Source organism: Lepeophtheirus salmonis, chromosome 5 (assembly GCF_016086655.4).
Source record: "Lepeophtheirus salmonis chromosome 5, UVic_Lsal_1.4, whole genome shotgun sequence".
NCBI lineage: Eukaryota > Metazoa > Arthropoda > Copepoda > Siphonostomatoida > Caligidae > Lepeophtheirus > Lepeophtheirus salmonis.
In genome coordinates, this window is record NC_052135.2 from 50825208 (window position 1) to 50838046 (window position 12839).

At 32.1% G+C, this 12839-nt stretch overlaps 1 protein-coding gene across 1 annotated transcript in view; it reads right to left on the minus strand.

The window, feature by feature from the left end:
* The window catches only part of IFT52 (intraflagellar transport 52), a 12740-nt gene extending 6793 nt beyond the window's left edge, over positions 1-5947 (minus strand). The window contains exons 1-2 of the mRNA XM_040711459.2: positions 5834-5947; positions 5636-5775 (exon numbers count right to left, since the gene is read on the minus strand). Of these exons, the coding sequence (XP_040567393.1) occupies positions 5636-5775; positions 5834-5854 (161 nt within the window). The 5' untranslated portion in view covers positions 5855-5947. The remainder of the gene's footprint in view (positions 1-5635; positions 5776-5833) is intronic.
* Positions 5948-12839: the final 6892 nt, after the last annotated feature.

Consider the following 12839-nt stretch of genomic DNA (forward strand, 5'->3'; position numbering starts at 1 on the left):
TTCTTGCCTATCTTTGATGATAATTGATTTTAAAATTAATAATAAAATAAAATATGTAGGAATTTTTATATAATTACAATATTTCCCCCTTGTCATAAATTATTTTTTACTCTCTTGATGGTTCAATGTTACTTTATAAAAACTTTTTCACGACAATTAGGAAGATTTTTACAAAAGAACAGATGTTTCACTGAATTCAATCAAATTGTATCAATTTACCCAATACTCAAATTATAGCTCATGGTCACATAATTAAATGCCCTAATTTCCCTAATGGAACATACTTTTAGATTGAAGGAAGCAAAAGTTGATGTTAATATACATACCCAGGAGTGAAACTGAACATTTATTTTATTAATACTTCCCCTTTCTTTTCTTTTCTTTTTAATAAAGAAAAGAAAAGAGGAAGGATGAGAAAATAATGATTAAAAACGCAATCCAAGAACCCATCCAACACTAATGTTTGCATACTATAAATACTCAAATGGTCATCCTTATTTTCTTTTTTATTTAATGAAAATTTGTATAAAGAAGAATAATGAATTCCTCTTTATATAAGTTTATTAATTTTTTTTTTTCGTTTTCATATTCTTTCTTTCTCATCAATTTGCCCATAGATATTAAATATAATATGAAATATGATTTTATCAAAAGACGAAGATTAAAAGTAAGGTTCTCAATGTAATAGAATACATAAAGAATCTATTGTACGTACATATTTCTGTTTATTAATAATGAGAAGTCATACCTCAACTTTCTTGCATGCAGAAGCATTTACAGTTATGCTAATCGAGACCCTTTTGGGCACTTTAAAAAAAAAGAAATCGAAGATCAACATGGCATCTTGACAATTTGAATAATTTTTTAGAGGAGAGCAGCTTAGCTATCACGACGTTTCATTAGATCAGCTACAGCTAGCTATGATAAGGGTGTAGGGACAGAAGGAAAAAAATAAGGACATAGGCAAGAATTTCTACAATCTCGATCTTCAATTCTACTTATTCGACTTAAATCATACAGTGGCTCATTAACAACTGACGAATCGCAGCTTCAATTCTTATTACAAGTTGTTGAAGAGCATCGAAAGATGTATCTAGACTTTAAAAAAAAAAAAAAATGTATCTAGGATACCTTCGTATATAAGACATATTACTCAGAAAAAAAGATAACCATTTATTAATATGCAAATTATATAATAATGCTTGATAGAGTAGAAACTAATATTTTTATGGTATAAATGATCTTATGTTAACAAAGTTATAAACTAATAAAACATATATCACACAAAGCAAAATAAATAATTATTAAGGATAATGAGTATCATTTTTTTATTTTAATTATCAATATTAAGAACCACTCTAAGCATACACTTACCAATGGTATTCTTTTTAATGAAAATACAAAACAAGAAAAACTGTCACTCTAAATCTCCAACTATTCAACCAAATGAAAATATATCATAAAATTTGGATGTTTTGTGGGGGAAAAAAAGAAAAAATATAAAAACATGGCGTTCAATACGTTCTATATATATTATTTTTCTCTTCAACTATTTTTACCCATATAAAAAATTAATTTATCTTACATTAAATTTAGTCATCTTTAAAAAAAAATTATAGAGTATAAAAAGCTGTATCTTAAACAGTTTTCATGATAATTGAAGAAGAAGTCACTTTTTTCGAAAAAAATGGCAATTTTCAAAACTTTAAGTCCGTTGAACTACTTCTAAATATTTTTCAATTGAGCTAAAACTTAGCTAATTGTATTTTTTTATCAATAGGAACGGATTTTGACCGGCAACCCGGACATTTCAACAAAATAATAAATAAGAAACACCTTAATATATATAATAGCTTGTATGTTATAGAAAAAGAAGTTCACTCATAGGGAGTTCAATAAAAAAAATGCATAGAAAAAGAAAATTCCTTCTACAATTTTACCCATTCCAAAAAAAATGGGCGTGCTAAAAAACGTTAATGCTTGGCATCACTAGGCATTTACTTGTGTATACTTATTTACGTACTAGGGGAACCCCTACACCTAGTTTTGTGTCAGTTCTTATTTATTCGATCCATTCTAGTCTTCAGGCCGGTCCATCAGTTCTTTGGACCGGACTGATACTGAACTGGACGGTACTGTAATCTTCCATGGTTGTGCCATGTTAAGGTTCAGTGGCTCTATTGGTTCGGGTCTCAGTTCCAGTCTTCGTTCCTAGTTCTATTTTATACACCCTCAGTTTTAGTAACATGCACATAAAACAAAGAAAATTGGAGGCCAGGAAATGATATTAAATGCAAACAGGGCCGCAGCTACCTTATACCCAGAGTGCGTAGTACCCAGGACAACCCCAAAACTAAGTTTGCTTGATGCAATGATTTTGAAAGTGAGGGGAGGCTAGAGGAGGGGGACGTAGGAAGGTGGATAATTGAGGATTGTTTATAGTCTACACATTTAAGGGTTAGAAAAAATTAATCCATTATTTTTTCGTTAATTTCAATTTTTTATTTAGCATAGTAAGAATTATCCGATTTATGTAAATTTATCTATAATTGATCTTCGAGAGCGTAGTGTATCTTTGACATCAAAATTACCGGAATGGAATCGACGAAACAAAAGTGGCGCATGATTGGTTGTTATAGTATACAGACCAAAAACATCATTTACATTTTTAGCTGCCTGGCTTGTGTTTTCCCCTTTATCAAAGAAAAACTGTAAAATATAGCGGATTTTCTCTTTGCTTGTGTTTATCTTTGATCCTCGATTATAGATTTAATAAAGATAATTCATGAAGATATTGACTTTTCAATAAATATTTTATTTTTAGTAACTTAGCAAGGGAACATAATGAATGTAATTTTTGATCAAAAGGCGGAGTTGTTCACGGATCCAAGTTGAATACAATCTGGGACTGAAGCCACAGCATACTCAAATCACATTTGAATCACAATGTAGAAACGAGCTTGTGTAGCTAAAGTTCGGTGCGTCATATATAAAAAGGGGAGTAGAAATCTTTGTGTAGGGATAGGAATATTGTCTAAATTGTGGCAAACGTAAAAACCATGCTTGAAATAATCTTATTTATATTATTCAAGTAAAGTTTGTATTTAAAGTTTTCCATAAAGTCATTTTGAGTGTATACTGTATATTAAAATTGCGTAGATATTTGATCTAAGAAATAACATATATATACATAAACGTACTGGACAATGACCTCACGTGACGCCCCTATCGTCGGTAACGCCGTTATCTCACTAGCACAAAAATACCCTATGTATTTTGTTGTCAGCTGTCGATCCCCTCTTCTCCCTTGATACGCCATGGCTACTTCATAATTTATTCTTTTTCATAAATACACAAAGTAATAAGTTATTCTATATTGATGAACCGTTTCCAAAAGAACAAGAATACAATTTCTTGTTGATCCTTCTTCGTTTATATAATATATATATTGGCTATTTTATTATTTCTATGAAGATATTTTGGCTATTTTTTCATAGAAATAATATAATAACTAATCATATCTACTCTTTTAATCAAATATTACTCAGCAATATTATAATACAGTATCGCATAAAATACTATGTAGATTTAAATAATATGTAATTTATTTAAAAAATGGTGAAGAAATAATTTGAGAGTGATAGTCTACGAGTATATATGATATAAATAAAGGTTGGTAATTCTGACTTATTTGGCTAAATACCGATTGATTTTTGGCCTTTTTACTGTTTCTTTTTGGCGGAAAGATTGCGTGATACAATAATGATAACGACGTGCGGTTTCATTTTCATAGGGGAATAAAGAAAAGAAAGAAAGATAGACGTTGAAGGTACAGATCAAGTGATATGGATTATCCTAAGAAATAACATCAGGATGGTAAATTTCGATTAGGCCTTAGCCTTACATTGTGTACCATCTATTGTCTACTGGCTCGAGTGTGTGTGAAATTTTTGTTTCTGATTTTATCAACAATAAAACTGATTCATATTTAACTGAGTTGTTCTTTTTGTAATTTGAACACATACGCTCACACATTTATATCGGGTGTTTAAAAATTGGTTTTTAATCACCCTGTACATGTATTGTCGGACATAAAATAGGCTGTGACGTCCCTAATGTCAGAGCTCTGGTACGCATAGAGTTGTATAAAATATGAGTTCAGGACTCATTTTTAATAACATAAGAAAGAAAATTGAAATACCGAATACGTTATAAAACGCTAAAAATCAGATTTTAAGTACTTTCTAGTACTCTACCTTAATTCCAACATATGAACTAGACCAGTTCAATAATTCCGAATCATGGGGCTGAGGCTCATCATTTGGCCGTGAATGTAAGCAAATGGACCACTAAAAATAATAAATTTAGCTCTTTTGTGTTGTGAGGGCCGCAGTATAGTCTTACTAGAACACAAAGTTTCCCTCTGGGTAGTTGGACTTCACCCAGGGAAAGACCGCCTTCTTGACCACGATTGTGCTGAAGAATCTTGAAACCTACATCTTAAATGTGGCCTACCTGACACTATCAAAGTGGAAGTCGTGATTTGCTGTCGTATAGTGTATATGGTACCCCCTTATGATTGGAAAGCGGAACAGAACGAGGAACAGAGCGGAAATAATGGCTTAACGATGCACGCTGAACGAAGAATTAAAAAATGGACGGAATACTGAAAGAAACGCCAAAATAGCAGAACTCTTACAAACCTGACTATATCTATGAGCTATATATATCATTGCTTGCTGAAGCGTAAGAATTTTCGAAATAGGTAGGAATAATTAAAAAGAACACTCATATTTTGCTTTATCAAATATCCTTTTTTATAGAATAAAAATAAAACGGTGCAATTTATACAATTTTAAAATCCCTATCTATATTATTAGTGCAACGTTTGTATGTTCATCGATGCATAATAAATACGAGCATTATCGGATAGAAATAGGACGGTTCTTGGAACCAGATACGAAGCAATCGGCTAAGGTATAAGTAAACGTGTATTATCTTCAAAAGGTCTGAGACCCAAACCGGATTGGGTACTTGAACTTTTATGTGTCATAAGAAAGATAAGAGGGATTTTCCGGATCCTAAAAAGCTTGAAGTATTGTGTCATACTTAATCCTAGTCATAAAAAATATTTTATCTATATCGAACATTTCCAATATTTATCTTGATTAGTGATTGGTAATTAGCCAATTCTTTCCAAACTTTGAGCTATTTTTTTTTGATGGGAGGTTGCGAGATAAAATGAAGGTAATGACGTGTCCAATGCTAAATAAAATTATTCTAATAATAGCTAATAGTTATATTTTAATAGTAATAACATTGGGTGATTTATTGTTTCAGCATGAGTAATCAGTAAAAATCTATCCTGAATCTATTTTATTTAGTTCTTAACTTCGGGTAAAATGCTTATTAAATTTGCCAAAGTATCCGTATTATTTTGGTTTAAGATCTGGATCCAAAAGTTTGGGCACCTGGAATTTTACCAGAGTATTTATGTCAAAAGAGGCGTACCGATCCGGATCTACGAAAATATGGATATGTCAAAGATACAAGGGTGATGCTTTATCCCATTAACAAGAGCATTTGTGTCAAATATGCTGATAATATGAACCCAAGGGGCAATTGAAAAAAATACCTTAGAATTTTCCACATGGATTTGAGCTTTCTTTGAAGAGATTTAAATCCTTCGGTTATTTTGAAGGCTTCATTCTTAGTGACATCAAACAGAATTGATTTTCCCACATTTGAAGACAAGGAAGAACCATTTGGTAATTCCTTAAACAAGAGAATATAATTTAAGAAACTAAAAAAATGAAAATACGGCCATTCTTACGGTGTTCTCAAACGAAGCCATTCTGATGAGAATCTCTCTATCCTTTTCAAGAACGTGGGGACACCTTTACTGTAATATTATTATTTATTCAAGCACGAAGGATGTTGACAATCGGGAAAGCAGGTAGTGAGTGAAGGTACATGAATCATGATAACAGGTATATATTATTATTTCCTTCAAATACGAAGCTTTCCTTTCGTGAGGGAAAATGGTATTTCTAAAACATAAGTAGACTAAAAAGGGACTTTAATTCATTCCTTAATCATCATTTACATACTGGATCTTCTTCTCATGTATTACACAATTCTGTATATGTTTTCACCTTCAAATAATTATTTGAATTTATAATCACATAATACATACAACATACGAGGGTTGTTTGAAAAGTCCATGCAAAGTCCAACAGATGGGACTATTGGCGCATATTGAGGTTATGTCTAGCTAGTAGTGTCTTTTGGAAGAACACAAACCAACTTTCAGGTAGAACAGTCTATTTCTTTCTGTTTTGCATTCGTTTGAATCGAGGAATCGGCCGGAAAGATTATGGCGACTGTATTTTGGATTCGTAAGGAATTACCCTCATCTGGAAAAGGGTGCATCTATTACAAGTGCATATTAATCATCATTATTGTAGTGTTTGAAAACTGAGCTAAAAGAAAAATGCTCACGATTGACCCACAAAAAAAGTTTTTTTCCCATCACGACAATGCACCAGCTCACACATCAACAGTTGTGGTTGAAAAATTAATGGCAATAGGGCTCCAACTCGAGATACCCAGAGCAGTAGCAATTTCATGCACCTTAATTTTTCTGTCATCCACTTCATACCTTGGATTTTATCAATTATTTCTGGAATAGTAACCTCAACAGGGCATCCAGAACGTTCAGTTTCACTTGTGCCCATATGGTCTCTCTGAAAATTTTGAAACCATTATTAAACTTTTCTAATCGAAGATGCAGAGTCCTCAAAAATTTCATCAAGCTTATTTTTAGTCGCCTGAGGCATTCTTCTTTCGTAAAGTAATGTTTGATCAACACACAAAAGTCGTTTTGACAATTTTTTGAAAATAACTCCACTTCCTTGATTCAAACGAATGCCAAATAGAAATAAATTTACTGATCTAGCTGAAAGTTGTTATGTGTTCTTCCAAGAGATGCTGCTAACTAAAGCCTATCTTGACACGCCATATCTGTTCCATTTCTCGGATTTTGCACATACTTTTCAAACAACCCTCATATATTAACAAGACTTAGCATATTTATTGATTGGGTAGTAAATTGTAAGCATTTTTTAGCGTGCAAGTTATGTTGTTGTTGGCTACATTAGCTATGTTTTTTTAATTTTCTACTCCTGTTATCTGTATTCTTTAATTATTGCAGAGAAAATATCTAATTTTATAGCTTAACTACGAGTTTGTGTGCTTATGAAAGGCGGAGAGTAACACTGAAGATTTGTTTAGGAGGTGTTAGCAGATATCGAAATACCAGGTGATCTATTGAAATCTTAACTCTTACAAATTCAATAATTAATGAAGGTTGAGTGATTTAAATGTATTCATTTTTCGAAATATTTAACTATGAACAATTATTACAATACAAAACAAACCTGAGCTTTCTAAATTACGTACAAGTCAAAAATATGACACTTGGACGTGATCGATGAATTCCCATTCGTACACTACAAACAGTTGGGCGTCTCCAAGACCATTATATACGCCCTCAGCAAGACAGAAACATTGCATAGAAAGAATGCTATCTCAAAAAGGCAAAACTAGAATATGAAAAGTTCAAAAAAACAGCTCAGGCCAAGCCCCTCAAGTCCATGAGGACTTGCGTCGAACGAGGAGTTCCACTTGTAACAACTGAGCAAACCCTCATGGTTACTCTCCATCTTTCTTGAGCACATGCAGAATTTATTATTTTATAATTAGATTTTAAAACTATTCTTCTTATCAATAACATATAAAGATACGAGATTTGAAAATTTAAAAAAAAAGCCATGTTCAGATTGCCAATTAGAAAGCGTTGCTCCAGCTTTCTAGGACATATTCCTTGGGTACAAAAATTGAAAAACAATTAAATTCCCTCCTTTTTTCTGATTGCATTTATATCTAACTATGGGTATATTCGGAGTTTGCTCCCTCTAATAAATTATCTACACACCTTCATAAAAATAGTGACTAAATCTTCCCATACAATTAAATTGGATTATTACCCATTAATATTTTAATCTTTTGTTTTTCTTTTAATGGTATTTAAATTTTATAACCTGTGTTTTATTTTATATTATTCTAATTGTGTTTTATTATTATTACTTTGATCTTAAATACTTCTTTATATTAGCTTTGCTCCTTCCTTTATATTTCATTTTTATACGATGGTCATGTACATGGTGCAGCAACAAAATTTCCTTCTTTATTATGCGTAGAAATCAGTTTGTAGGAGTAGTAGCGCAATGGGCGGTATTTTATTGTCGAGAAAATATTCTAAAGTTTTCTTTGAAAATAATAACTTGCTGTTATTCTGAGATATCGGCAGTTGTAGTCTTCAAAATAAAAATATTCAAAACTGATATTAGGAGAACCCTTAAATTCGACCACATCAATACTCGCCATATTCGGAGTTTGAAACAAAAGAGGCCCATATAGAGGCAATCCCGATTGAGTGCTATTCATCTCTGCAGCTTTTTCGGCACTGATGCCTTTGCAGAGGAAATAGTACACGAGTTGTCTTATTTGTTGTAATTCCGACATTTTTACACTTAGAGACATAGAATTTAAAAAAATTTGTTTATTTTTGATTCAGTTGTCATTTGGTTGCCTAATGAAACCAAATAATAAAAAATGAAGACCATAAAATCGTAGTTAAATGCTACTAAATATCTGCATGTGTTCATACTGCTTTAGACAAAAAACATGGCTCTCAATAAAAATAATTTGATGGTTGAAAACAAATTAATTTGCTTTCTGTTATTTTGGCTACATGGTACTTGAACTCTAGCCCCAGGGACTGTAAATCCTATGCATGTTTTAGCTTGCGAGTTTTGTTGTTGTTTGTGACCTGAAAAGTGTTTATTATTTTATAAAGCTGTTATTATTATTATTGTGACAGGTGTCCGCAGGGGGTGAGCTGGACGGCTGTAGCCCCCTCCCAAATTAAGGAATTTTAGCTGTTTACTATAACTTTTTGCGTCTTTCGAGCAAATTATACGGAAAAAACAAAAATATAATCTATGAAATTTTATCCTCTTAATTAACTTTTTAGAAAAATATAGATTTTTGAAATTTTTCCCCAAAATTTTTTATTATTTCTGAATAGCTGTAAATTTGTTGAATCTACAGCTTCATAAAAATTAAATATTTGAAATTTTTTCGATAAATTTAAATATTTTACATTTAGTTTTTGAAATTTTTTTACAAAAAATTAAATATTTAACGTTTTGTTTTCAAACATTATTTTACAAAAAATTAAATATTTGACTTTTTTTTTCGAAATTAAAAAAACAATACTTTTTTGTTTTTTGTGCGATTTACGAAGATAAGTTACTTGCTTCAATTTCTATTTAAAAAACAAAAAAACAACAACATTGGGTATTTAAATAGTGAAGTTCGGTTTATTCAGTATTACTATAGTCATATAAGCAATAAAAATAGTCAACCTGGAAAAAATTCGTAACTTAACAGATTTGGTACCAAAAGAAGCCCAATTCTATGTAAATTAACATATCCAAAATCCACTTTGATCGGTTTGGGGGAAAAATTGTTGCAGTTAGAGTAAAGGTTGGTATTTTTGGTCAAATTTGATCAAAACTCACTTTTTCCATTTTCCTCCACCCTACCATATCCCGGTTAAAATCTGATCCAGAAATGCATATGATCATGAAATTTTGCATACAAGTACCTTGTATTATATACAAACTGTAGTAACTTTTGTTATAATTAGTACAGTGATCCAAGTTTGAAGTTCGAATCATTAGCGTTACTATTTATCAACAGTGTTTTGTCTTGACGAGTTGTGTTAAGACACAAACTATTTATACAGGAATCCAGAACTACCGAAGAGAAACAACGTGGAGGAATAAGGCAAGGATGGAATTATAAGAAATACGTATAGGTATATTATTCGTTTATACATATTATTACTACTCTGAAATATATACAACAATGTCAGGGTATTTATACTATAAGACACACAGTACTTACACATAGACAAATGATTAATTAATTAATAATAATACCAGGAACAATAAGATGATCAGAAGATATACTTAATATATAACATTTCTACTATCTATAATATTTATAATACTGCAAAAGATTTTAATCTGATTTTTACTCTAATACCACTTTAATTTAATAATGTTATTGTTATTCAGGGGATGGAAGAGGAGAAATGCATCATTTGTTTGATTGGATTCATCACTAGAAACCCAATGATTTGTGTCGGAGATAAGGGTATTCAGTCATTGCTGAATTTTTGTGAACTTTGTGAAAATTTAAATTTAAAAGAGAGACTGGAAAGAGATGTCCAATCAGCAAGACAAATATCAGTCCATAAATACTGTTGAAGAGATTTAACAGATTATACAAGAAGAACAGATGAAGCGACTGCTAAAAATGAGCCTCAACCAAAACTGCTACGATTAGGCAGTGGGTTGTTTGATTTCAAGCAACAGTGTTTTTATGTGGAAGAAGCTCCACTATAGATACAAAGCATCCAGACCGAAACACAATCCATCTAGTTACCTTTTTGGATTTCCACAGGAGTTTGCTGGAAAAGTGTAAACGGAGAAATGATACTTAGAGTGAGGAGGTGCACAATAGGCTGAACTATTGTAATGATCTTGTTGCAGATGAGGGCAAATACCACAAATCGTGTCTTCAAAGATTCATGACAGACAAGACATCACCAGATCTAGACGGAGGAGAAAGAGGCTGCCCAAGAGACGAAGGCATGTTTTACTGATTTGAAATGCTCTGTATATGACTAGAAGTTGATTCAGACGCAGAACTTTACGCTTTGAAATAATTCCATATAAAAATAAGCACCTTTGCAGGTGATGAACGTGTGTATAGTGCCAAGAGACAAAAGCAGAAACTTCAGGAGATATATGGAAATAAATTGCATTTTATAGAAGTTGAGGGAAATCAAAATGTTGGGTGTTTTCAAGGCATGGGAGATTTCTACCTGAATGAAATATGTAATGAAGAAAGGCGGAAAGATAAAAAAAAAGATGCTAAAAGGATTGTTACAACCGCTGCTAAAGTTATCATGCCGAAATACGAGAAATAAAATATAACACCTCTAATTATCCGAAATCTATGGATATATCAGATGTTACAAATAAATGGAATCCTTAACTTCTGAAGACAATCTTACAGGTGCTGATCAAGTCAAATCTGAAGCAGAATAGTAGTGGTCAAGTGTTTGTCCAATCGAAAAAAAACCTAAATCTTCTTTGATGCCAATACCCGATAATATTCTTTGGTTCATACCACGCAATTGTAACATATCTAAGAAAATCCATTGCTGTACGAACGTTTGTAGCTACAGGCGACACTGACTTTCATGTGTTTCCGCTTGTGATCATTGCAATGGAGTTGAGTGCGAGTATTTTGACCATGAGGAAGTTTCATGAGACGAAGACAGTGAAAAATATGTAAAGACCGACTTTATATTAAAACCAATGTAATGATCCTTAACGTGTTCTACGAAAAAAAAAAAACTATCAGTTTTTAATCATTCCGTTGATTAAAATCAAGAATATTCCTTGAAAAAGAAGAAAAATATCGAAAATGAAACGCTCATAATGTAGGATTAATTCGTCTTTGATAATTATCAAAGTTGATTCTTTAACAGATTTTATTAATAGTAAATAATATTTATTTCTACTAATTATCAAATAAACTTCAATCGTCGTAATCGGTATAATAAACTTCTGCCCCCCCCCCAAGCCAAGTTGTAAGTATATAAATATATTTATGTTTGTGCAGGATAGGTTAAACGGATTAAACCTCATTCCACGCAAACATGCTGTTACCCAAGGTCAAAAGAAATACAAGGGTGTACCATAAAGCGTGTACGACTGATGTTTGACTTCCACCACGCTTTTAATATTGACATCATAGTAAATGAGTGGTGGTGTGTTTCGTCAAAATCTTTTTTTCTTGCCCAGCTATCGGTGCGATAGATTAAATTACAAATTCTAGCTATAGTGACGTCATAGACTATGAGTAGTTGCGTGTTTTGCCAAAATCTGCTTATGTTGCCCAGCAGCCGGTACAATAATACATCAGATTGAAACTTCTAGCAAGCCCGATTATACGATTATTTTAATTGTACAAAAAGATGTTCCGAGAAATAAATATTTGTGTACTTCCTTGGCTGTTGAAGTTGTCCTAAGACTTATGGGGACCTGTAGAAAGTGATGAAAATCTGATGTATTTTTTATCTCAACTGTTTTTTGGAGATTGCAATCTGAAGAGTAAAGTTGTATATACTTAGCACGTGTCATTATTATTTAATTCCTGAGGAGTAAACTTCATTTTCTACTATATTCAATTATATTCAAAAACCGAATTGAAGATTTGCGCGTGCTCACAAAAGGCGGAGAGTTACCCTGAGGAGTTGTGGAGTTATAATTGTAATTCCTTGTTAGACTTCATGATTTATCTAAGAATCGTTCCCATATTTGGAGGATTTTTAAAAAATTGCCGCTCTGGAGGTACCATTATAGGCAACAAAAGTCGGCGTGTTAAACCTAGGACTATATATATATCTTATTTAAATAACATACTCGTGTAGTACAGGGTGATGACTCAAAAATTAGAATCCTCTCCTAGGCTGTCAATCCTCAGTTCTAAAAGTCTGCCAATTTTGGATTTGGTGCCTGTCGAAAGAACTGACATAAAGTTATAGTTTGATGTTTATTTTTATTTTTGTGCATTCAAAAATGTCTGAGCTACTAGCAAAATAGCAGAGGGTGGGTGATCTCCTCTAAGCACTA